We start from the raw sequence: 27154 nt of genomic DNA on the forward strand, positions 1-27154 counted from the left end.
ATAATGTGATGTCGGCGTCGGCAGCAAATCACTCGACTTCAACTTGATCAGTTTCTTCCTTCTCTTTTCACGAAAATATCAAAACAAAAGGAGATTTTTGCGACATCAGCACGATAGATGTTAATTTATATATTGTCTGTCCTTATTTTGTTTTTGTTTCTTTTTCTTTTCGCTATTTAGAAATCAGAGTAATTGAAAAACTTGTTGGGGAAATTTTTAGAAAAAGACAAATTACAAAGAACAAAGTGAATTTTTTTCTATCTCGAAATTATTTTTTCGTGGAGGAGCTGAAAATGTACAACAAATAAAAAAAAAAGGAAATCGTCGTTGGGCACAAAAAGTTGTAACAAATCAAAACAAAAAAAGAAAATGGTCGATTTTGATGGTGACACACAACAACACGCGTTCGCACAGCACAAAATAAAATCACACACAATCACGCACGCAATCAAAAAAAAAACATACAAAATACCAATGGTTATTCTTTTCACCTGAAATGATAATAATTAATAAAATATTTGTCGTTTTTTGTTTTTGTCAATTTTTGTTTTTGTAGTAAATTTTGTCGTAGAATTTTGGTAGAAAATAGTAGTTTAGAAGAGTTGAAAAGTAGTGGGAGGAACGAGATATGTTTGAAAGCAAACCACACACGGCATTTTTGTCTTTTTTTTTTGTTTTTTTGTTTTTAAAAATTTGTTTTTTGAATAAAAGATTTTCGAATTGGCGGTATAGTGTAATCCAATTGATTACATTCAATCGCTGGCGGCGGCGATGGCTTGATTGTATTCGTCGGCCTTTTTCTGCAACATGTTCAGATCCATGTGGGCACCGATGAAGGCCTTGTGATGGTGTTGGTGGTGATGGTGGTGGTGGTGACTGCCCAAAATCTTGGCCGACTCGACGTCCTTTTTCAGTTCCTCCATGTCTCGTTTGAGTTTGGCGCGTCGATTCTGGAACCAGGTGATCACCTGGGCGTTGGTCAGTCCCAGTGTCAGGGCGATCTGCGCGATAATAGTTCCATTTTTTAAATTTCTTTTTCTATCGAATAACAATTTGCGTATTTAATTAAATTACCTCATCGCGGTCGGCAGGTGACAGGTACTTCTGATAGAGGAACCTCTTTTCCAGCTCAAAGATCTGGTGATTGGTGAAGGCCGTCCTGGACTTGCGCTTCTTTTTGGCTTGTTGTCGGGGACTGAAGAGCGCACCACCTCCGCCGCTACCTCCCCCTCCGCCGCCTCCGCCTCCTCCTCCTCCTCCTCCGCCGTGACCGCTCCCATTTTGACTTCCTGTTTTCCAAAAAATTAAATCAAATCAATTCAGATTAGTTTTTTCATTTCCAAAAAAAAAAAAATGTTTAATCGCCTGGAATAGATGACGTAAATTACATTCGACATGAGAGCAGTATACAGCCAAATCCAATTGAATTTGAATCTTTTTAAAGGGAGGGGCCACATAAGGATATCCATCGGCTTATTATGCATACACACAAAACAGTTGGCGTGTCGAATGGAAATATTTCAAGCCCCCCAGAAAATAAAATTTTAGTTTCCCAAAAAACATTTCCTCACAGTTTAAAAAATAATAAAAAAAAGAGACCGGGGAGTGTTTCAAAGTGTCAATTGACGAGAAAAGACACAACATCTGACCCCTGGTGATAAGTTCGAGAGGGCGCTTCGTGTTACATATAGACGGAACACGTTGGGGGGGAAGGAAAAAAGACTCACGGGGTTAAAAGTTCCCTTAAAAAAAAGCTTTTTTTTTCTTTTCATTTCCCTTAGGAACGATTTTCACCAGTTGAATAAGGTCAGAGTCGAGCAGAGATGGAGGAAGGAAGTTGGGCCATCGCCTTGGTGATGGTTCCCTGCTAGGCGCAAAGTAGTCGCTTGTCATTGACGTCGTTACTGGACCAGTTGCTTCTGTTGGCCATCAACAAACCATTAAGTAAACGTCCGCTCCGTTCAACTTTTGACTGGAGGGAGAGAGCTGAGAGGGAGGTCTTCTTGTCGATATTTATAACACACACCACACTAGCTCGCTAGCAACACACACACATATATATACACAGCCAAGACACTCCACTTTGGCTATTAGTTGGGTCACACCTTCAATTGGATCTCTCCATCTTTTTTTGTCTGTTGGCCTTTTCTCTCCAAACACTTTGAGACACCATTTATCACTCGGTGGGCAACTATGGGGGAGGCCCACAGCTTTCGACCTATGACGTCACAGCAGCTCAGAGTATTCTACTACATGAGGGACACTGCAACTAAGACTGGATATTAGCTGGAGTTGATGGACTGAAACATTTCGTCCCGAGTGTGTGTCTGTGTGTCTAGTAGATGATGGCGATTTTTCTTTTGGCTTTTATTTTTATTTTCTTTGAAAAAAGAGACAAATGACACAGTTGAACACTGAACAGAAGGTCGAAGGGGCCCCGCAACATTGACAAATGGCATGATGCTCTTCTGTGTACATCGCCAGTGTTGTTGTCTGTGGGCGGACATTGGAAGCCAAGAGCGTCGAATGAAACTATTTTGGAAACAAACACGGACGACTTCATATTTCCTCTAGCTCCTAGAAATCGTTTTGTTTCGAATCATCAAGACAAACTGAAAGTGACTAATTACTATATGGAGAGCAGCAGCAGCTCCTTTTAAAAATACTCTTGTTCGTTGGAAATTTTGAATTGTTGGCGGGGTTGTTTCAGGTGGGAGAGAAAATGAAACGGTTAGAAAAATATGTGACGGCCCAGTGTTAATAAGCTCCTCCCACACGGGGGACAGGAAGAAATAGTTGACATCTCGACGCTAAAACATTTCGAGACACCCGGGAAACCAAAATTCCGTGTGACGGGATCAAAATTCCTTCCGATATCTATACAAGCCCTCACACGTAGAAATCTATAGGCCTTCGAAATTCCAGCAATAACTGCTCTATAAAGAAATGCGACAATAAAATGCGAGTGAATTGATGTGTACCAATAATAAAGCCATTGGCTGTCTATATATACGTAATAATAATAATGGTAATAACACACACACACACACAAAGTCCAACCGAAAAAAAAAGACGCCGGTTTTCCCTTTTTTTTCTTTTTTCAAAAAACAATTTCGATACATAAAACAAGCGAGCGGCACTTTTTTGATAGTTGAATAGAGTCACGTTTATGTTGTTTTGTGTGTCTATAGTTTCCAGTGTATATAGTCTAGCAGTTCAGGGGCTACTGCTTGTGCTGCTACTATACAACCGCTGGTAACACAATAAGTGGTCCGCGGTTTTTTATTTGTGAACGGCGGAAACGGGCGGCCCAGGTTGTTTGAAACAAAAATAAAACATTTTCGGCTCTTTTTTATATACATTATATGTAATATTGCCCTCCTCCTTTATGCTCATTCAACCCGTCCGACCGCCTCTCTGTCGAATCAAGTTCCTTTTCTCTACGCCGCTGGAAAGCCAACCGCCGCCGCTTTCCCAGAACACTTAAAAACAACGACTCAATGAAAGCATCTCTCTCTCTATCTATCTATCTATCTATCTATCTATCATTATATAAAGTGTGATATCAATAAAACGGGAGGGGGAAATATGAGCTTCTCACCAGCAGCACAATATATAATATAGAAAAAAAGGGGCCCGCCCCTGTGTGTGTGTGTGCTGTGAACCTTCCGCATGCCTTTAATAGGTACGACGTTGGCTGGGTCTATAAAAATGGTAAGAAGAAACACACAGACACACAACTTCACAAACCCACCAAAACGGTTTTGATTTCCTCTTGATAAAATAAAAAAAAAAGCTGTTTGACAATTGCTGTATTTATATAATACATGAAACTGAATTATATCAATCTAGAAAAGAGGAGGGGAGGACTGATTTCCCAGGGAATTTTTTTTCTTCATTTCTTTCGGGCGTGAGGTGACAACCCCAAAAATTCCCGAGCGTTTAGATACTTTCGTTCGTTTTTTGTTTAGTTTTCCGATTGGCGGATGTGAAACTCTGAATAAAATTGGATGTAGGGATATTTAGATAATATCCGAACGCGGATAGAGAATATAAAAGAAAGAAAGAATGAAGAAAAAACCTTCGAAAAGGGAAGAAAAAAAAAAGAAAAATAAGAGAAACGGTTTTGAATGTCATTTATTATTCCCATGCCGCCGCCGCCGCCGCCGCCGCTGAAGCCGAGAGGTGTTGATGATGATGGATCGTGCAGGATGTGTGTTGGCTGGATACCGCGCGCGGTGCGGCGGCGGCGGCGGCGGCCGAGGCTAATTATCGGCGGCATATACACAACAACAATCAAAATGAAATAAAAGGTCGTTGCGTTCCTCATTTCATTTCGCCCGGAAAGAAATTACAACAACAACAACCCCAAAAATATTTTTTTAAAAATATAAAAAAAGATAGTGGAAAAAAAAAATCATTTGCATCCGAACGACGCGGAGACAGATCACCAATTTGATTATTTCCCTATTGTGTGTCTAAGTATTTCTAAATGGTGATTAATCGCATGTAATATTTAAAAGCTTTCTCTCTCCTGATTTTTATTTTTTTAAATCGATCAAAATTGCCGCCAGCCCTTCAAATGTTTTTCCCCGCGCGTCATTTAAAGACAATTTTTGCCGGCACACGATTGATTGAGGCCCGCGCCATCATTGAATCGGAGAAATCGTCCCACAAAAACGTGAAACCGAAAAAAAATTACAAATAAAATAACAAATTTTAAAACTAGTTCAATCCGCCAATCGAGATGGAGGAGAAGGAAGGAAGGAAGGAAGGAAGCCTATATGTCTGCTGGATGGAGAGATAATGGGAGAGAATAACCTGCTGCGGAATGGAAAATGCGGCAAGTGTTCCACTTTGATGATGATGGATCAGATGTGATGGAGCAGATGACGGATGATGACGGTCCAATCGCGTCGGCTTTCATCATCATCCAGGTATCTCTCTTTGTAATACATAGAAGACACAGTCTCTAGCTAATAGCTAATACACATTTTTACACACAAAGTAGGCCTCGGTCTTGATTCCAATCAACGCCAGCAGGTGCGAGAAATTTTGACAAGGGACCCGAGCAGCCTCATCATCATGGCCGCACTGCTGATTCATTAGAAATGGCCGCCGAGCGTCAAGGTTGAGGTAATAATCATTCCGAATGATTCTTTTCTTTTCTTTTCTCATCACTTTGGAGATTCTTTCCACTGATACAAAACGGGTGGTGGTGGTGGTGAGGGGGGGGGGAGAGACTTTCTGCCCTTTTGGACCACCCAAAACAATGTAGAGATTCCAGCCGCTATTACGTTTATATTTCCCTACCTATTCTTCTTTTTCTTCTCTCGCTACTGATGCGCTACCTGCGGGCCGTCATCTTTTTTTCTTCCTGCCTTTTCAATCGAATTGGATGATCGAATGCGCCTCCGCCATTGAGTCATTTCCCAAACGACGTTATTCTTTGATTTCTGCGTCCTCAGGGCTTTTTGATTTATAAAATGAAATACAAAAAAAAAAAAAAAAACGAACCAACTCAATTGAGAAAACGATGACGAATTTGTCGACCGACCGGAGAAAAAATGTCCGACGAGCTAACGAGACGGCGCGGATTTTCATCATCGGCCGTCGTCGTCGTCGTCGGCCTCCGGTTGTACACTGTATACATATTGTTGCATAGAATCTTAGTCATCCGTAAATGAGGGAGAAGATTTTCATTCTTTTCCGTGTCGGCCCTAACACCTGCGAGAGCTGCTCTGCTCTAGTCGCTAGTGAACACAAAAGAATAAGCCTATAGCCTAGACACCCTGAAGGGGTTTTTCTCTACTCTTTTTATCGAGCTTTTTATTTTTTAATCCAGCGCGGAAGGGGGGCCGGACCCGTTGCTCTCCAGCGCAATATAACGAGCTGCTGCCAGGTCATTATCAAAGAAAACATGATTTTTTAATTTCATTTTAATATTTTAATATTTTGATTTTTCACTTCTCGGAATAGATTTTCTTCCCTTTTCTTTTTTCAAAATTTGTCGGAGTCGGGGGAAGAAGCTGATGGGTCCCTTCCGGACGAATCGCTTAGTTTGTCGACACTTTCAATATATATATATATATAACAGCTCGAGAAAAGTTAGCCAGTATATATACGTCGCTCCGGATGAGGCCAGTCTCAGCAGCCCAAAGTGAGTCGTTTGTGGCGAATGGCGATAGAGAGAGAGAGAGAGAGCTAAAGGCCAAAGCGAAAACAGTCGCAAAAGTCCGTAGGTGTTGACGGACATTAAAAAGAGTTTCTTGACCGGACTCTGTTTGGGGGGAAAAAAAAAGGGTTTCGACCTCCCACGATATTTACCAGCTGTTGAAAAACAACCCGTTTGAACCCTCTCTCATCTTCCTAACCCGTCTTGTAATTGAAGTTTTGAAAAAATAACTTTTTTTCTGGGGGTTTAAAAAAAAAGAAATAAATCAACATCCAGAAAATAGAAAAAGAATGTTCCAGCTGAACTGTACAGATATTGGACACAATCGGACCTATACACTTTTCCAGGGCTGCTCTTTTTTTTTAAAATAAAATAGAAGATTGATAATAACCGAAGAGATTCACGCCTGTAGTATATGGCACGCAACAGTCACCAGCTCAGAAATCGCTTCGTGTGTCTAATGCGAACAAATGACAACCGGAACGGCGATTTTGAGTTTTGTTAAATGACGTCACATTTCAAATGAAAAATGAGAAAAAAAAAGGGGGGGGGAAACAAGTTTTGAAGAGCGCGGGGGAGTTGAGAAAAATGTTTCATCAAAAATCACGCCCACGACAGATGGCGTCATTTCTGTGTCTGTTGGGCACGAACGAGTTTTTGTTCAGTCCGGAATCAAAATTGAGCAGTTTGCTTGGCTGGCTGGCTGGCTGAGCTGATCACTTTGCTGGGCCATGATGAAGACATTACGGAATTGGAGAAGTGATAAATGAGGTGGAAAACGAGTGGGGGGAGATTCTCACCCCATGCTGGGCCCGGCTCCGCAACACCTGCGCTTTTCTACCCTCAGCCGAATCAAGTCATCCACACAGCTCTCTCCGACTAGAACATCAATTTCAACTTGTAAGAGGGTTTATACGTATTATGTTTTCACTCAAAAATAAAGGAGGAAGGGGGAAGGATAGAAAGGGGGGGGGAGGACAATCAGCTGTTTTTCGTACTGGATCCATGTGCGGATGCGCCTCCGTATTTGATTGATTCAAATACCTTTTATTTTTTACCAACTCCTCTCTCTCTCTACACACTTAATCTCCTCTACACGTAACATATTGCGTACATATATGTGTATCTACGTATACTACGCCGTGTACATAATTCTATAATGGTAATAAAGTGGCCGCTCTGTCGGCGGTCCCGCCGTGACGTGGTGGAACGGGCGATTTTTCATTCGGTTAGATCCTCTAGTTCACCGCTGTTTAACTGGATGGATCTTTTCCTTTTTTTCTTTTCTATTAGACACTTGGATGAATCGACGATTCAATTACCGAATTTACTATTTTATTTTTTTTTGTGTCGAGTTTTGGTGAATTCACGACATTTTTTTTTCGACGGGAAAATGAAAGAAATTGTGTTGACGGTTTTTGTTCTTTTTCGACTCTCGTTTCACACCGGAAGACGGAATATAATGCGGAGAGGAGGAGAAAAAAACAGGTTGACGTTCAAAAGTTCTTTTTTTCTGAATGTTCATTGATTCGTTTCGGACGGAGCCGAGAGAGAAATCAAAAGGGAAACAGGAAACAATCAAGGGATGAACAACTTGTGTCTTTTTGAAGACGGATTGTCTAGTAAATAGAGTCGGGGGCTCTTCTCTTTCTCTCAAGTCATCCGCCAGCATTTCATCCAAAGTCTTTTTGTTGTGTCAAAAATTCGTTAATGAGAGTCGAGTCGCTCATTTTGATTCAGACGGACCCAGGGGGGGACCACCCCGAGTGAAAAATATCAAAGTGGCTGGGTCGGATTGGTGTGGGCGAAAATAATAAAACATTTTCGTTAATGTAATCGAGTAGAAAAGGAAACGCAGAAGAAAAGAATGGGAAGAAGAAGAAGAAGAAGAGGGGGGCTACCGGTTGCGCATCGTGACTGGGCATAAAAAATATATATAATCTCCCCCCAAACGAAAACAAAAACAACGGGCAATAATAAAAAGATAGAGTCAATGATATACATACAACGAGAAAAATAAAAAGGAGAGTCCATCCAGCTCTATCTAGCTAGCTGCTAGCTCTATAAGGGCCGGCCTTTTATCTGATAGGCTATTGCGGTCGGTGGTGAGTCTTTTCACCGGTACTGCTACACACATCCAACAGGAGAGAGAGAGAGAGGCGGCTTCTTTTTGACCACCCATCCGTCAACCCTATACACAGTACACCCTCCTCCTCTTGTTCCCACCTCGATCCCCGCCTCCATTATGTTAGATTCCTCTCACCTTGGCCATCTCTTCTTTTCTTCTTCTTCTGATGGGCGCACTGTGGCCGGCCGGCCGGCTGCTGCTGCCGGTGTTGTTGTCTCTCGGCGCTCATTTGAGTTTGGTGTTATAAGAGAGAGAGCCGCCATCTCTTTTCTCACTTTCGGTCATCAACAATGGCTGCGGTAGGTATTTTTCTAACCTTTTCCAAAAAGATCCTTCTTCTTCTTCTTCAGATTCTTCTTCTAAACCTAACCTCCCTTTCTTATACTGCACACACCAGTCAAAACTCCACCTACAAACACATACGTCATCGGGACTTTCTTCTTCTTCTTCCGGCCCAAAAATAAAAATAAAAAAAGGAACTCGGCGGGGGAGGTGATGACAAGGCCGGATTGTCTTGGTGTTGTCTGTGTGTGTGTGTGTGTCTATGGTTGGTTTTTGTTATGTGTGGTTTGAAATTAAAGTAGAAGAGAGAACTAGATGTAAGAGAGTTGAGAGACGGAATTTGTCCGTTAAGACACAAACCGGACCCGGAGAGAAGATGGGCTATGGGTAGGAGGAGGAGGAGGAGGACCAAAACCCGCACACGTTGTGCAGATGTCACGTTGTCAGTGTTACTCAACATGAAAGAAGAGTGAGGAGAAACACGCAGACAAACACAGACAGGGGCACACCATCACCACCACCAAACCCAAAACAGAAACCCCAGTAGCTATATAGCTATATAGATTATTTTTCCTTGTAATTTCAAAAGAAAAAAGAAAATAAGAAAATCAAGAGTTTAGGGATGGGCCTTTTTTCTTTTTCTTTCTTTTTCCTTATCCATAACAGACACGAGCCCCGGAATTTTATCTAAACTGACGAGTGACTTGGCCTCTTGTAAATAGACGATCTCTCTCTCTCTTCGAATAACAGAAAACATTTCGAAAACAAAACACACACACGCAACAGGGAAATGGACGACAACAAAACAAGTGTGAATTTATTTATTTCACATTTTTTTTTTTTTCATTTCACGACATTTTCAGAGTTGTCTTTAGATATAATTAAGAAGCGCAATAGATTCACTGGGCCTAAGCATTTATTTTTTTAAACTCCCTATAGAAACGTTGATGAAGTACTACTATATACCTGCCGGCCAGGTGTTGATCGTTAGTACACACATAACCCTTGGAAAGAATGAGTCAAAGACTTTTTGTATTTTTCTCAAAAGAACTTTTAAAGTAAAAAAAAGGGCGGCCCATTCAAAATCCATTTAATTGAACGTGATGAATGGCGCGGTCCTTGTGCGCTCACGGAGGGAAGGAAAAATAGAGTGCCGGTGTATTACGTCTACATATTACTGTAGCCGGAGAAAAAAATATCTTATGCTAATGCTCTCGCGTCGACGCCAAGTCGAAAAAATCTAGAAAAAAGATTGAATAATGATTCCCCCCACTCTTATACTACACACGGCGGGATTTTTGAAAAAAAGGAAACATCCCTAATGAAGACATTTATATATTTATACATGCTCAAAAAGCCATGAGAGAATAATCTTGTGCTATTCTTTGACTCATTTTCTTCCCCTCTTCTTCTTCTTCTTCTTTCTCTTTTTCATCATCAACACCTGAAGGCGCTGATTACCTGTCAAGGTAAAGAAGAAGAAGAAGAAGAAGAAGAAAAGGGAAAGAAAAGAAACAACTGAGAGAGTTTCTCCTTCTTTTGGCGGTAACCCGGCCCACCCCCGCTGCGGTTCTATTTTTTCATATTCTTTTGAGCTGCTAGTATCTTTCAAAAGGAAAAAAGTTGCAAGTTAAATAGATGACGCATTTATTGGCCCCCCAGCAGATCGTCAGATTTAAATTTAAAAAAAAAAGTCCAACTATCTGATTTGGTCACCAGAAATACCAAAATTCCATTTTCGGATGTGACCCTGAACGGAATAGGACATCTGTTACGTGATACCGCCTCGGGGCAAGTTTCCGCGCGCGCAGATTGAATTAAGTCATCAAGGACCTCCCCCCCCCCCCCCCACTCATACATACAGTCGGGGCGATATCTTTTACTGTAACTAACAGCCAACAACACACAACAATAAATAGACATTTCACACGGCGTAGACATATAATAACTAACTCTCCTCTTTTTTTCATTTTCAGTTTTCAGTTTTCCCCTCTGCGCCATTTCTCTCGAGTTGAGGTTGTATGGGCCGGCTTAACGAGACGGGCCAACAACGCAGGCCCCCATCATTAAGAGAGAGAGATCTGAGAGCTGAGGGTTTTCTTTTTTTCCAACTTCATTTTCCCCATTTGAATGGGACGAAATGTATATAAGAGAACCGCGCGCGCCTTCATTAGGTTCTTATTGTTGGGGCCCGTTGCGCTGCTGTCGCTTCTGCCGGGACGCCAGAGGCCCATCACAAAACACTCAAAAGGAGAAGGAGAAGGAGAGAGAAACGGGCACCGATTAGTAACATCACACCTGATGGGATCCATAACTAATGGCCACCAACAAGTACCACCCTAATGTGTGTGCAGTCGGAGTCGAGCAGCTGACCATTCAATTCGTATGCCCATTACAACACACACACTATACAACACGCATCTGTTTTTGGAATGTGTGTGTCCCTTTTTTCTTTCTTTTTCTTTCTTTTTATGATTTGATGATGAACGCGCTGCAAATCTCTTTGCTCGGAATAGAATGGCGACTTGAATGCTCAATTTTTAATAAAAAGGAGGTATGTAGTTTGAGGCCGGAGTGAGAGATATTCGATTTTTTTTAATGTAACTTTCTCCAAATGTTGCATTGTTCCGTATACTAGCTACGTGTTTTACATAATATTCAAACTCTAAAAATCAGAAAATTGATTCGCCCAAGAGATTTCGAGTCGATCACACTCGGTCGAATGTGTACGTGTGTCTTTTTATAGACACAAGAGCTTTTTTTTGGTTGATTTCAATTGAATTGAGAGAGAGAGAAGAGGGGCTAGTTAGTTGCCACTTCATGTCCGATCCGGCTGGTTATAACATCGAAAAGAGCAAAGTAGATATATATTTCTTTGGCCTTTTTGTTTGATGGCTTCATTTTTACCAATGGCGGCGGCGGGGTGATGTGTATACACCATCCGCAAAGGGAATGAAACGAAGAAGGGCCGGGTTTTTCTAGTTGCGATTCGATCCGGTCCCCATTGGAATACACTCAGAGATGTCGACGAGGGGGTTTGTTCGGAACGGAGCATTTGGGTCTTTCCCCAATGTTCTCGACTTGTAACACACGAAGGCAAACGAAAATCGACGTGTCCGACATGCTCCATCAACATCTTTTCATGGACAACTCTTCGCGTTCCACACTCTCTCAACTGCATTTTGGGGCTGTACATGCTGCTGGAAGGCCTAGCCCTTTTTATCCATTTCATTTTTCTTTTTTTTATGTATCACACATCTATTTTTCTTTATGAAATTTACCGAATGGAATGGCTGAGCTCTGACAGCTGTCTGCTGCTCAAAATAGACCGTGGCGTAACATCGTCATTTGATTCCCCTTTTGGCTTGTGAATTTGTGATCAAACCCGCTTGTATTTCGTTTTTGAGCGGTTTGGATTTAGAGGGGGTCGATTTTAAAATAGTTTCCATCGATAATCGATATCTTAAAATAATCGCTAATTGGAAAATTAGTGTCGTCTGCTGTCGTTTATTGGAGTTTGGAGGGAAAATCATTAAATCAGCAAAACACGATAAAATTGCCAAAATGTGGTCAACTCTGGTCGTGTTTCTTTATAGAATCGTTTAATCCACATTCTGAACTGTTTGGAAGGTAAATAAAACTATGGAAACTTCAATAGAAGATTTAAATCTGTTCCAAGTTGTGAAATGTTAAGTTCCTGACTAGCATTTATCCCATGCAAGTCCCATGTCGATGCATGGCAGTTTGTTTGCACCATGTAATATTTCTTTTGTGCAAATTTTAGGCCAGATAGAGCCAGTCATCATAACTACAAGATGTGTCTCAGTTTTGATTGTGCTGGTATTGACTTGTCATCAGCAACAATCTCAGCATCATCGGCTGGGTAATGATTTTCATTACTTTTATTGACCTGTGTCCTGCTAGATATGTGAGTGATGCATGAATCAGTGCATAAATGCATTCTCTTGTTGATGAATAATTTTAACAGTTTATCTACTGCTTCATTTTTAACTTTTCAGACTGACTTGTTGTTTCTGTCAATTATGTTTCGTAATCCATTTTTTCATTTGTTATTTAGATAATCAGCATCTTGTCTGATTAATTGGAGAATCCACCGATGTTGATCGAGTTACGGATCTCTTCTTCCCCCTCCTTTTAAATCCCCTCTGTCCTCGTGTACTTCCATGTGTGGGTGGGTGTATTCACGAGTCTGAGGCCCTATTACTTATCCCTCCTGGTGGATTCAACGTATCACTGGATGGAGCACTTTTGGATGTCTGGCCGTATTTCCCAGGCACAAAGGTAGGACAAATATTTCTCTATCCTTTTTATTATTTGCCTTATTTGGTGGCGTTGATTGTCAGTCGTTAGATAGTACAGAGCAGGATTATTCCTGAGCTAGGCTAGGCGGTTGACTGGAACTGTTTTCACTTGCCGTTTGATGAGTTATGACCAAGAGGGTTCTGCCGCCACACCGGCACCTCCTGGTTTAATAATATGTTTTCCTTTTTATTTTGAAAGAAATGTTTTCAATTCAATTGGATTTATGATTTTCTTTACATGAAAAGATTCTCCCCATTTTTAAAATGTATGACTCAAATGAGCGATTTTTTCGGTAGCCAAGAACAAAGGATGTAACATAACAATCGATTTCCTGAATTCATTTCTATTCCACATAATTTTTCTTCCTGTTGCCTCAGTTGTTTTTCGCTATGTATAGGCTAGAGCCGGTGTGCTGCTACCTGGGCAAACGTAATCGATTATTAATCACAGTGGTGGTGTCGGGTGGGGTGGGGGGAGAGAGAAAAACAAGAGAGACCCCACACTTCCGCCGCTTCTCTTCTGCAACAATAACAACTTGAACGTTATAATGGGAACGCCAGCGAGAGTTGATATGGAAACCACATCCCCCCCTGTCCTATTATGTAGCAAAGGATCAGCGATATCATCATCAGCGCGATATATATCCACTATACTAGACGGAGCTAGAGAGAGAGTATCACGTGACACCCGCCGCACTCTTTCATCATTATATTATTATAATTTGGAGGTTACACCACCAGGCCCATTTTTCTTTCTTTCTATTCCGTCTGTTCCGCCGCCGAAAAAGAAACAAAAACTCTGTTTGAAATTAGCGCCATCTTCAAGTATATGGTACTGCACATCACCCGCATGGGTCTATAGCGCACCTGATTAGTCCTATCGTGCTAATGGTGGTCGGTATATATACTCGTCTCCGGTTCCATCCGTCAATCGATCCTTTTTTTCTCCATTTCTATTGCCGATTTATTTTTTTCAAATTTTACCGCCAAAGAAAAATTGTCAAACGGTAAAAGATCAAGACCCTGGACAGTTTTTTTTTGTCTTTTTTTGGTTGAAAAATTGAATTCGGATGATGACCGCTAATGTACGACACGACGTTGCGTGCGGTTAAGCAGACTAATCCGTGGCGGCGCTCGTTATATAAGTACGTCATTATATCAGACACGAAAAACAAAAAATTCAGTTCCGTCGTCGTCGTCGTTGTCGTGTAGAGTGGGGAGGAAATTGATCAACCGTGGAATCCCGATCGACAAATAATTGACGCGCTCTTATGTGACAACCAAAAGCGACGACTAGAAAAAAATAAAAATGAAAAAATCCAGCGTTCCTCTTTTGTGTGTGTCTATGTGTGTTCAACATCTAAAACACGGCGTCGGCGGATGAGTTAATGACAGAACGAGCAACACTTTTTCGATAGGTCTATAGTGCGCTGTGTTACTTTTCAAAAAAAGATCTGGGCGACGGCGAGCACGCGAGAAACTCATCCACTTCTTTTTTCTTCCTGAATTTGACAAGTCCCGTTTCTCTGATATTATCTTACCCCCCCCCCCCCCCCCACACACACACACACAAAATAGACCAGCTCCGAGAGAAGAGCTCTTTGTGTTTCGGCGACAAAATGGGCCAAAAAGGGATCCCTCCTTCGTTAATATAACACGCACGCCTGATTCTCTTTTTCTCTCTACTCTCTACTCCCCAGCCGGACAAATAACCTGCAAAAACGGCTAATAGAATTCTCATCATCATCATCATCACCCCCCTCTTTCAGTTGTTTTAATCGTCTGCAGTGGTAACACACTTTGTTCTACTCTCTCTCTCTTTTCGTTCCTGATTAGTTAATTCACCTGCCGCAATCAAGGCAAAACGCAAATGAGACAATCTCAATTGGCCAATGGCCAATCGGTAACCGCAAATCAACTAATTGATGTGCATATGAAAACAGCTCCCGGAGGCACACACACACACACACAGACCCAACTTGGGGAGTAGGAAACAACAGCTATTTGCTAATAATGAGAGTGCCATCAATCAAAGTCCATTTCAGCGAGGCGCCCCGTTTAGATTTGGCCCAGCAGACCAGCCAGCCAAAAAGTCCAGTTCGCGACTAGACTATTTCTGATTTGACTCATTTGCCTTAGACTTTTATATATTAGTGGATGTAGATGCTAATGAGCATGCTGTAGAAAATGCAACAGCTGTTTCACTAGTACAGTACATCCAGTAAACTCTTGACGGACCCCCAAAGACATTTGGAGCCCTTTTAACCCAGGACCGTTTGGGGTTTTTTCATTTTGGGACATAGGGGGTCATCGGATTGCGTTTAGCGAGGTCGAATGCCATTAGCGAGACCCTGTCGAAATTCCGAAAACAATAAAAGCGACACTTTTTCTCTCCTCCAGAATGGAAGGTCGACTTTGTCAATCGCGGCTATTTCTATACGCACTGCCACATCGATGCAGATTAATTCTAATAGGAAAAAAAAAACAGTTTGAAAATGCCGCGCTTACCAGATGAATCGGCTCCGTTGTTGGAGGAACCGTCGAAGGTCTTGGAGGTCATCTGGAAGAGGGCGTCAAGGGGAGTGCCTCCGGCGGATGTGTTGCCTCCAGCCGCCGAGGATTTCTCGGATGATTTTTTGGCTCCCGAAGATTTCCGGACGCTTCCGGCACTGCCGCCGCCGTTGTTGTTGACGACCAGCGAGCCGGAATTGAGGAGAGATTTCTGCCTCTGCTGGAGGAGCGGGCTGCCGCCGGATGTGGCACTGTTGCCGCTGGTGGAGCAGACGTCATCCGCCTCGCAGTCGCTCGATCCTCCGGCGCTGATGTAATCCGGCGAGGCCGAGGAGCTGGACGGCGAGAGGTGGCCGCTGCTGCTGCCGCCGACCGACAGGATTCCGCCGACGAAAGACGATCCGGCAGCGCCCCGCTGGTGGTGGTGGTGGTGCAGGTGATGATGGAAGTTGGGATGCTGGTGCGGATGGAAGCCTAGACCGGCGGCGGCCGGATGCGACTGCAGGCCGAACGGGTGGTGGTGGTGGTGATGTCCCGGAGCCGGAAGGAAAGGTGAAGTCGCCGGATGATTGGCAAACGGTAGGCATCGGTTGGGATTGAGGAATCCGGCCGCCGCAGCGGCTGCCGCTGCGGCCTGGAAGTGAGCCGGAAGGGTCAAATGCGGATAATCCCACGGCCGCATGATTTTCGTCGGCGAATCCGCATCGTTCTGCTGTGCGGACGGATGGATGTGATCGGCCACACCCACCGACGCTGTGCCATCCACAACGTTGGAACTCTTCCGCCGGATTTTGGCAGCCGAGCAAACGGCCGACGATTCCGATTCGCTTTTAATCGAACGCTGCGGCGGTTGTTGTTGTTGTTGTTGCGGCGGCTGAGCCGGCCGATGATTGAGAATATCCAGAATGGAAAAGGATCTGACTCCGCCGCCGCCGGAAGCGCTATTCTTGGCGCCATCTCCGCCATTGTCTCCATCCGTCCGGATGTGTTGACTAGTGAGTACCAGAGTTTCTTTGGACTCTTCCATCTCCTCCTCGTCGTCGGCCAGCACTCGACTGTCTCCGCTCCGTCGAGGCGACGGGCAACCCACACTGATCTCGTCGTCACTGCTGTACTCATCCGCGCTACAATCCGCCGGCCTCATTTTTTTCATGTCCACCGGACAAACAAACCCCAAACAAAAAACAAAACACTTTTCGGCGGTGCGCAATCGGTGTGTCGTCACACTTGTCAATCAGTTGGAACAACTCGAAACGAACAAAGACAACAACACCAACAACCCGAGTACACAACAACAAAAAAGCAACGAAACGATCAAAGTAAAAAAATTCCGGAATTTCAACTAGTGCTGCGCGCGCGGCGGCTGTCAAAATTTTTGTAAAACGACGGCCACGAGAGGCGGAACGGAACTGAACGGTGGCCGCTCTCCGGACGAGTTACCACTTGGGTGGGTGGGCTGGGACCAGAAAGGGAGGAGCCGACTATCGAATCGTAAACTCCTCCCTCTGAGGGAATCGACCAGCGATTGGATGGAATCGGTGGGCCGTGGGCGGCGCCCAATCGGAGCCAGGGGGTTAGTCGTTGGGGTGTGTGTGTGTGTGTTTGTAGCTGCTGCTACTCGTGTACACGTATGTGGCGCGCGAGCGAACTAACTAGGCTTGTCACGGAGGAATCAAATCAAGACATCACAACTCATACGCATAACTCGCCTTTCTGATTAGCATTTAGCACTTTGGACAACGCGCCATTTCATTCAACCGGATAACAAAGTGTACGGTACGTGTTTTATTCGGAGATAGTAGTCTAAAGCTGTCATGTGGGAAACAACGTCGTTCTCCGGGGAAGGTTTAGATTTTCACAACTTTCTGGGTTTTTCTATTTTTGTTTTTCTTTATTTTTCTTCTAATGACCATCCAAGTGTTGCTGGGGGTTCGCGTGTTGACTCAACGAGTTAGAGGGAAAATATGAGGCGTCGCCGTCATCTATAATCTACTACACAGCCAGAAAACAAAAGAGCTATAGGGCCGTTATACTATAGGGCACTTATATACACCCGTCTGTATACCCAAAGCGGCGTGAGGTCGCTGACTGAAACTTGCTCCTGATGATCCTGTAACATGAAGCTGCAAGGCCTATAATGGCCTTCAGTGTATTAACGGTCAAGAGGGGGGGCACGTGTGTGTGGCATCGTCTATATCATCAATACTACTTGGGTTGCGATTGCGTGTGTAAGCGAAAACCCTAACGTGTAACTGGATTATTAACAAGGAAAAAGAAAAACTCAATTCCCCATTTTAAAAGTATAACGTAGATGTGATGGAAGAGAGATGCTGGACCAGCGCCCGCCAGCGTTACAAATGGTTGTGATTCAAAATTGTTACGCAGCTTCCGTTCCGGCTCGGCGGATGCCAATCATCCTTTTTTCCTTTTTCGGATTGTTCTAATATAATAATCAAAAGAAAAAGAAAAGAGTCGTCACTAGATATAACACACACACATAGTATAACCTAATAAGGATTTTTGAAAGCACGTCAAATTGTCTGTTGCTTTTTTTAATGACTTACGTACATACTAGTCAAAAAGTTTCTCTTCCGTGCGCAACCGCCAAAGAACCAACGGTGGTTATACATGTGTATGTGTATAATATCGTCAAAAACTAATAATAAGTAGATGCAAAAGGCCCTTGAGCCATTCGACTTGATCGACTGCTGATGGGCTGCTGCTGCGCGCTGGCCTATGGTTTTTTTTTCTCCATACGTTTTGGGTTGATTGGTTGGTTAGTTTGATAGTCACGTTAGTTGATCCATCATACATTATGAATGCGTTTTTTTTCTTTCGGATAGGTGGGGGGGAGAATAAGAGTCGTGGCGTTTCGGTTTTCCATTCCGGACGTGTTTTTTTTTTCTACACACACACAAAGAGAAAGAACTCTGACAATGAGCTCCGCCACTGGCCTCTGACCACAGGAGATCGTGCTACGTGATTGGGTGAAATTATATACACCATCAGCACAGGCCCGGCTGCGCTTATGATATACGGAAAAAAAACTAAATTTTTATAAGTAACACAAAAAAAAGTTTTAAAAAACTGGTAGCCAGCAGACATTATGTAACGATTGTAATATGTGTGTGTGTGTGTGTGTAAACTACTACACACACATACATTCACACCCCAGTAGTCAGTCTAAATTTTGTGGAGACGTGAGAAACTAATAGAAAGGGATAGATGGGGAAAAAAGAAAAAGAAATTCAGACTTTCGAAAAAAAATGAAAAACGACAACAGCGGATGCCATTTTTTGGTGATTTCTCGAGTCCCCCTCATCCGATACGGTCAGGTGAATCTCCCCCAAAGAGTCTTTGATTTGTTGTGTATATATATCTAGAGTAGCCCCCATTTTTTTTATTTTGGAAAATGTATAATATCAACAAAAGTAAACTGACCGAAACGGGTCTAATAACCGCTTGATATTTCTCTCCTTTCCCCGCGAGAATTTAAGAAAACCAGGGGGGTTACAAGATAGCTTACATAGAGAATATAAAGACGCAACGGTTGAGAAGTTACTTTGTTGATGTCACCGGCCATGAGATGCCCAAAAAAAATAACAGATCCTCCACGGTGGTGAGAACGTCTTGGACATCGACTATCCATCCATCCAGCAGCTTCAATTTCTGGCCTTTTTTTTTAATTTTTTCATTTTTATGATGATCTCGAGAGAAAGACCATCCAGGTGTGGAACAATTAAAGTCCATAAGAAGAACAAGAAGAAGCCGACTCTTTTTGCCTTGGCCAGCCATCCACTATCAATCTATAAAATCTAATACTATAAACTATACATCCAACGTATCAAAAGGTGTGCTGCTGGTGTTCGTCACCTTGTTAAATCGAGATAAGAGGGAGAACAAGGACAAAAAAAAAAACCCGCCAGCAGCCCGGCAGCAGTTAAGAAGAAGAAGAGCTGAAGATAATAGTGGACATACATAGAGATAGAGGGGTGGCCCTTAGTTGTTTTATTTTCCATCTAATTTCCTTCTCGTTGTTTTCCCACGCCATTCAAAAACACGTCGAGAGAATAAGATCAAAAGGCAGAAAAGAATTGTGTGCTGTCCTGCGCGCCACCTTTAAATGAAAGAAAAACGAATTGTAACAACACACTCAGCTGACTCACCTTGTGTACATACAGGGGGGCAGCTACTACTATACCATAAGGTGGGTTGGAAAGGGGCGAAAAAATCCCCCGGTGCGCGTTGATATGCCGCCGCTTGTCTACCTGGTCGCTGCTGGTCGCCATTTTTCACACCGTCATCGAGCATCGCTTACCTTACAACTCCCCCACACATACACACACCAAAAGAGCCGGTACATAGTAACTTTGGGGGAGAGAAAAAAAAAAAGGTGGAATATAAGACGGAAAGTAGCGCGCCAAAAGCAAAATTATCACACCCGAAATGCGGGTGGGTGTTCTTCTATTCTTTTTCGCACTTTGTTTTTTTTAAATCCTCTCTCTCTCACTTTCAATTCTTCTATTTTTTCGTGACTAATTCATTTTTTTTTTTTTCAAAAAGAGGTTCAACGTGAGAACATTTCGCTCTCTTTTTGATATTTTTGCGCGCGCTAAATTTGAAAATAAAATAAAACCAAACTACCCTGGGAAACTGTTCGTGACACCGGGCGGAATAGAATTTGTTTTTGTTTTTCCCCTTTTTGATTCAATCGGTTTATTGCGCATCTCTCCCCTGATGTAATCAGCAGGTGTATAATTCTGATTTATGTTGTTGTTGTTGTTGTTGTTGCGACGGTGTGATTTTTTTTTATTATAGACATTCCCGAAACAAAACATTTTCTTTTTTGGCAGGAATGCGTACAACAACTAATACCAAGCGAGCTGTATTATAAGACGCCGAGGCCTTGTATAGTGTCTATATAATGGCTGTGTGTGTTGTGAGCACGTTGACGTGATGTTCACCTTCGATTATCTGATGTTTTTACAACACGAAAATCTCATCCGGCGATGGAGTGGGAGAGAGAAATGCCGCGCGCGGATTACGGGGCCACACACGCACGAAGAAAGAAAGAAAGAAAAAAAGAACCCGCAGTACTTTTTTTGATTCAAAAGTTGCATATGTACAACAACAACTCCATTTAAAAATTCTATACGTGTGTGTGTGTCTGCCGACCACACACGAATCTCTTTTCCCCCTTGAAAAAAAAAATAAAATTATTATTTTCAGAATTTTTTCTTCCATCTCTCCCCTTCTCTACGTATAAGGAGAGTTCTATGTATGTATGTAGGCTGACATAGACTGGAGCTCATGCCTATCCATTCTGCGATTGAGAGATGAGCCCCGCCCACGATACGATAGTTAGTGTGTAAGGGCTCATCATCGCCCTGCTGGCACACGTTTGAAAATGAGACAGCCATAGCCAGCGTCTATTATCTCCAAAAACTTTCTACACAAGAATAACGAACAAGTGGGTTTTTATTTTTATTTTCTCGGTGATATCACCGTCATCTGCACACCAAACCCAAAAAGTGTAGAGACTAGAGAAAAAAAAGGTGGCAGGTGATTATATCTTGTCGGGTCTTCACGCCTGCCCCTAATCGATAATTGGGTTCCGCGGCTCGATCGATCTAATGAACTTTGAATGTACGAGTCTCCCCAGCAATCTTTTTTTCTTTCTCTCGTCGTGGTGGGATCCGGCAACGCTAAATAACGTGATGGCTAAAATCTCAAAACATGTACACACACATTATTTTTATCTTGTTTTGTTTTTTCTGAAAAGTTTTGTGCTGATTCATGTGTGTGCGAACTGTGTGAGGGTTCATCTATTAAAATGCAATTTGGAATGGATACGACATGCAATAAGCTGCTGCTCATGTGTTGAATTTCTAATGGATTTTCGAAAATCGAATGTTCACGATTTTTATCAAGAGAGTCGGCAATCCTCTTAACACATTATCGAGAAAAAGAGATCAAGTGTGTCGATATCTCCTTTCCTAGTAGATTCTTTTCTGTTTTATTCAATTTATTATTTGTGACAAAGGTCGAAGGCGACGGATCAAAGATGAATAACAACAACAGTTTCAGCTCTTGTGTGCGTTTTCTAGGCCTGCTGGTGGCCACTGCTGTACGTTGTGAAAGCGCCGAGGGACTTATCGTTTTACCCATTCCGACCGATTGGATCATATCAGGGGAGATGAAGAGGAGCATAACTCACTTGAAGAAATAAAGACACAAAAGGAGTAATTAGCCTGTCTCTGGCGGGGGGTTTATTTATGTTTTCGCCCCATTAACCGCGGACCGGAGAGCAGCTCAAGGGGTCCGTCTTCTCTCTCTCTCCATATGATTTACCTGGAACGGCGCGTATTATACATTAATCGGTGGCAAATAACTGTTTCCCCTGAGCCGCTTGTGTAGTTGACCTTCGACCCAGCGATGAGCCGATGACACATAAACAATTGTATTAACATGTACATGACGTTGGCTCATTTCTATCGATTGAAATAAGCTGGGATAAAGAAAAATTTCCAATAAGAATATTTTGCCATTTGATAATTTTTTTTTTTAATATTTAATAACTTTTATTCACTGACAACCTTCTCCATCCAGTTGTATAATTTTCGTCTTGGGTTTTTTTTTTAAACAATCCTTTTTCTGTGTGTGTGTGTAAGTTCCCCGAACGATTTTTGGGTCTACGCCTCCGTGACGTCTGAAATGACCGGTATCATGGGATTGCTTGATTGCTTGTATAGTATATCCACCCACACACACTGCCATTGTCATCACGGTTATGGTGTCTATAAGAGAGCGAGAGAGAGAAAAAGGATATGCTATAGAAGTGGGTAGGAATGAAAGCCAAAATATTTGGTCAATTTATGGAGCACATCACAGCTGATGATGATGCCTTCTATATAGATAATAGGGCCGCCATAAAAGCTTCACATAAATTGAAGGTGGTGGCGCTCACACAATATAATACGCTGCTGCTGCTACTACGGTACACCTATATAGCGCCGTTGCCGCCACCAGAAAGAATCATCATCAAGTTTAATGACTTATTTATAATATTACACACACCCCAGCTGGGTTATATAACATTATTTTCGGGGTTTCCGGTCTTAGAGGAGGAGGAGGAGGATGTCTATATCTATATACAACACATTTGGTGGTGTGGTACTTCCCCCCACCACCTTTATTTTTACACAAACTAAAAAAACAAAAAAACACGCACGAATGTGCGGGAGCGAATAAAAACAAAAAGGTAAAAATTATATTTCAGGCGCAGATAAGAATCGAATAAGAAGCGGCAGCAACAACTTTATTATTAATGTATTTTTATCCTTTTTTTTTGTTTCTTTCCGCCGTAGTTTTTATTGTTGAGGATATAATCAAGTCGCACTTTCACGTTTCACACGTCGTCCGACGAAAAACGACGCACCAACCGTTTTGTTGTTTCTGTCCCGCCGGTTTGTTGCGTTCTGTGTGTCGGCGGGGGCTGTAAAACACAGACGGGAAAAAAAGAAGAAGAAGAAGAATGTTGAATGTTGAATCGAAGAAGACACACACACACACAAAAGAATATGAGAAGAAAACTCGTAAAACAAAACAAAAAAGAATATGTGACTTAAGATATGTATTTTTCTTTTACGATTCCTATTATTTTCTTATTCTTTTGGTTGTTGTAGTACGTATGTACAGAAAAACTGCTGTGCTGTGACCTCTGGCTGTTTGTTGATGAAGAGATTTTGACGGACGTTGTTGCCGTTTCTCTCCTTTTTCTTTTTGATAACGTGACCCTCGTTCGTTCAAATTATTCCCGAACCAAGCCTCAACAATGCAGAGATACCTATAGGCCTATATGCCGCTCAGTCGGCACTTGGATGTATGCGCGTGTGATTTAATGATGATTTAATGGCAAAGGAAATGTTTGGTGGGGGAGCGATAGAGATATGAAAAGAAGCGCGCAGGTTATTCACGTCCGACTGCCTAGTGTGTATGGTGATTGATCAAGACACGTCGTCTTCATTATACCATCATCAGCAGACACACGATCGCCGCAGCATCCGCCGCCGTCGCCGCTCTGCCGGTGGTTGTGCGGCTCGTCGGTTCCGTAAAGAAAAAAAGAAAAACATCAAAATGCAAATTGATGAAGAAGAAATTGATCAAGACTATACAAAGACCCTACATACACGGGTGAGAGAAAGACTGAAAGAGCGATGATGAGTTATGTGTGTGGAGAGAGTTTCCAGTAGCCAGTGCCATCTAGTGTTTGATATTCATCAGCTCGGAGTTGAGAAAAAAGAATTCCGCGTTTGATTCCGGCACGAAGAGAACCGATTTCAACTTCTTCATTTTTTGGTTGAAGGGGGGAAAGAAAAAAGGGGAGAAAAATAAAGAAGAGAAACAAGAGAAAAACCACCGCCGCCGCTGCCACCACCGCTTGCTGCTGCTGTGCCAAAGAGAAAAAGGAAGCCGCCTTTCAATGGGCCGGGTGATTTATGCCGCACCGCTCCAGCAAAATGTAAGTTGCTCCAGTCGTAATAATCATATCAAAGGAGGGCAACAGCCAGCGCGTTATTATTATTATTGCCACTCTGGCTGCGGTTTTTCTTTCCTTCTTCTTCTTCTTCTTCTTCTTCTTCTTTAAGGAGAAGAAAACACAATAAAACACAGAAAATTTCTCGCTCTTTTATCTCTTATATGTCTCTCTCTTTTCAGAAAAGTAGAAGCGGCCATAACTGTTTCCTTTTGATAAAGTCGCCCGTAACATGTCGCCGCAAGGTACAGTACGCTATAAAAAACACTTCTTTTCGTTAGAGAGAAAAAAAAAACAGGAGATAAAAAAAGAAAACCAAAAAATCGCCAGAAAACAACGAAAATAAAATTTTATTTTTCAAAAAGATAAGAAAAGAAAAATATAAAGTTTTGGGTGTGCGGTTATAATTTTTTCGTACCAATCTTTTTTGATTCATTTCATACACACACACACACACACACACACAAGGCGACCGGGGTGGAAGAAAATTTTAACGAGAAGATAGTACAACACTGTATGTAACGTAAATTTGAAAGAAAGCCAGTTCATCAATCAAAAGCTAAAGTCTGGTATAAGATGATGATGTAATAATCCTTGGGACGCGGTTCTATCCGCTAAGATATATAATGAACCACTTTTTTTTCTCCCCTCTTTCGCATTTCGACACGCTAAATGGAGAGGGAGGAGTCAATGGTTAAATGGAGTTGTTTGCCATCAGCCAAACTAAACGGCCATCATGGCGGCCCAGGCATGTCGGATGACAAATCTCGTCATCTAGAAAATGAAGAGAAAACGGACGCGATATGATGCGCGCCGCTCCGATTATTTATAGACAGACCCCTTGGATATGGATACAGCAACATACACACACCTGGGCCTCCTCCCACACAAACCCCCTCTAATTTCCCCACGTCTGTGTGTTTAAAAAAGAAAAAAAAGGTGAGAGAGAGAGAGAGAGTGGCCTGCTTGGTCTTGTGAGTAATGACCCCGAGACGCGGGCCATTAAGTACACATAACGTGCGGGTTTGCTTGTTGTTTTCGTTCGCTTCTTTTTTTAAAAGTTTTTACCATTCATTTTTTGTTTTGTTTTTCCGACGTCCTCTTATATTACTCCTCCTTGTCTCTCGACACGAGGTCTTTTTCAGAGACGGAACGAGTTATAGGGCGGACACACGATGACTGGGTCCGGCTCTTTATATGTACATAGGAGAGAAGAAGAAGAAGAAGAAGAACCGCAAAAGACAAGCATTACTCGCTCGGGGGTTTTTGATGGCGCGGCACACACACGAAACCGAAAACTGTTGGACTGCCAACACCACCCTTTTTTATTTTCCATCCCCTTATACTCTTATATTACATATATTTCCCTCGTCAGATATCAAATGGAAAATATAGTTACAAGAGCGGACGGGCGATGTGCCTTTGAACCGCTCATTTCTCCTGTCGTAAATCAAAAGAAAGAGGATAAATAACTTTTCGGTTTTTTTTCTTTCTTCTTTTTACCTTTTTCACGTCGTCGCAAGTCGGCTGTCCCTTTTTTGTTTGTTTTGAAACTCGAAAAAGGGAATAAATCATTTAGAACGACTCCAATATCTTCGACTCGACAATGTATACTACTGCGTAGTATCTCGTTAAATTACTCCATTTCTGTTTTATTTTTCAAAAAAAAGGCGCGCTGAATGAAGATAATGATTTGCTCGTGTGTGTACCCAAATTGGTGCGGAGGCCAAATCAAGGCGAGGTTGATTGTGAAACGAGTTAAATATGCTCGACACAACACAATAGCTCTTGGTGGTGTACATCATTTAAACACATGGTGTGGCGAGGCGCTTTAATTAGCGACTGCTGTGGATGTTTGGCAGCGAAACGGAACAAACGGTCTTGGGCCATTGTTATATCCACATAGAAGAGCGTAGTAGTTACATACACTCACGCGCTTTGTCTATTTATTATTAACAACGACCGGCGAATGCCCTGGTCCTGTCCACCCCTTATTGGCCTCTTTTTCCTTCTTCTTCTTCTTCTTCTTCTTTTATTTTATTTTTCTAGTGTTTTGTTGTCGTTAATGTTCTTTTTTGTAGTTGGGGCTCTTCCTCGGCAATGAGTTGGCGGCCACTTTTTCGTCCACCCCGAGAATAACCGGGGCCATCATCAAGACGCGTCTAATGGGATCCATTTGATTCGAAACACTCCTAATGACTATGATTAAGTGGTAATGACGTAATAACCCGATAATGGCCCTATAATTATATCCGAAACGACTTGACGCAACCATCACTCTCCGGCTGGCTTAGTCTCTGCTATCTCTCTCTTCTTCGTGTTATGTTGTTCATTTCTTTCTGCCTGTTCTCGCCGAGTCGAGCTCTTACGTATGCGGTGTGGGGAATTGAGAAGAAGAAGAAGAAATTCCTCCGGGTGTCAACGTCAAGGGAAAAGTGGGTTGGCAAAAATGTCGTCATTCACAAAGGATTGATTGAGGAGGTGTCAATTACGTTACGGCGTGAATGCTCATGATAAAGGCGGTGCGCGCAGCCCATCTGGGAAACTTTAAAAAATAAAAAAAAAGCCGAAAAAGAAAATTGACTGTCGGTCGGTTTTGGGTTCCCTTGGAGTTATTTATCGTGATAGTTATGATGATTGGTGGCGCAACTCTAGTAGAGGAGCAAGGACTTTCGCTGCTTCTGTGCTGCTGTCTGCTGCTGCTGCTCCTCCTCCTGCCGCCAGACCGCGCCATCACCACCGCCGCCAACGTTCCCCCCCTTTGGCAAAGTTTGCAACGATCCATGGCTCATTTGCTTTCCTGCTCCGGAACGCCAAAAAGAGGTAGGGGGAAAGAAGTAGAAGAGGACTGGTTGGCTTATTCTTGCCGGAGTGGAACGACGCGGAAACAAGCTTTGCCCAGAGACTAGTCTAAGAAGCCCATCCGTCTTTTTTTGAACCAGGAGGAAGGAGCTAAGAAAAACGGCAGCTGGAGTAATCTCTCGTTCTTTTTTTTTTTTTTAATTTTGTTTTTGCTTCAGTTTTAATTTTTTATGAAAAGATAAATGCCATCTAGCGATAGGAATGGATCTGGTTATTTTTTCGTCGGTCGAATTGGAAAGAAGGGTTTTTGAATATACCGCCAATCGTTTTGAAAGAAAAAGGAACTGCCGTGCCCTCTAGCGCTCACTTTGAAAACATTTTTACCTCATCAACCAGCA

General features: G+C 42.6%; 1 protein-coding gene and 1 long non-coding RNA gene across 2 annotated transcripts; one reads left to right on the forward strand and one right to left on the reverse strand.

The window, feature by feature from the left end:
• On the reverse strand, positions 1 to 16983 carry LOC124342216 (homeotic protein Sex combs reduced-like). The gene is made up of 3 exons (XM_046795180.1): positions 15416 to 16983; positions 1075 to 1289; positions 1 to 1001 (listed from the first exon to the last, which is right to left on the reverse strand). The coding sequence occupies exons 1-3, from the start codon at positions 16569 to 16571 to the stop codon at positions 753 to 755; spliced, it is 1620 nt and encodes a 539-aa protein (XP_046651136.1). The 5' UTR covers positions 16572 to 16983; the 3' UTR covers positions 1 to 752.
• Positions 12132 to 13646, forward strand: LOC124343019. Its single transcript, XR_006919103.1, has 3 exons — positions 12132 to 12215; positions 12370 to 12468; positions 12664 to 13646. It is a non-coding gene; the product is annotated as an uncharacterized LOC124343019 (long non-coding RNA).
• Positions 16984 to 27154: the final 10171 nt, after the last annotated feature.

This window comes from Daphnia pulicaria, chromosome 6 (genome assembly GCF_021234035.1).
Source record: "Daphnia pulicaria isolate SC F1-1A chromosome 6, SC_F0-13Bv2, whole genome shotgun sequence".
Lineage (NCBI taxonomy): Eukaryota > Metazoa > Arthropoda > Branchiopoda > Diplostraca > Daphniidae > Daphnia > Daphnia pulicaria.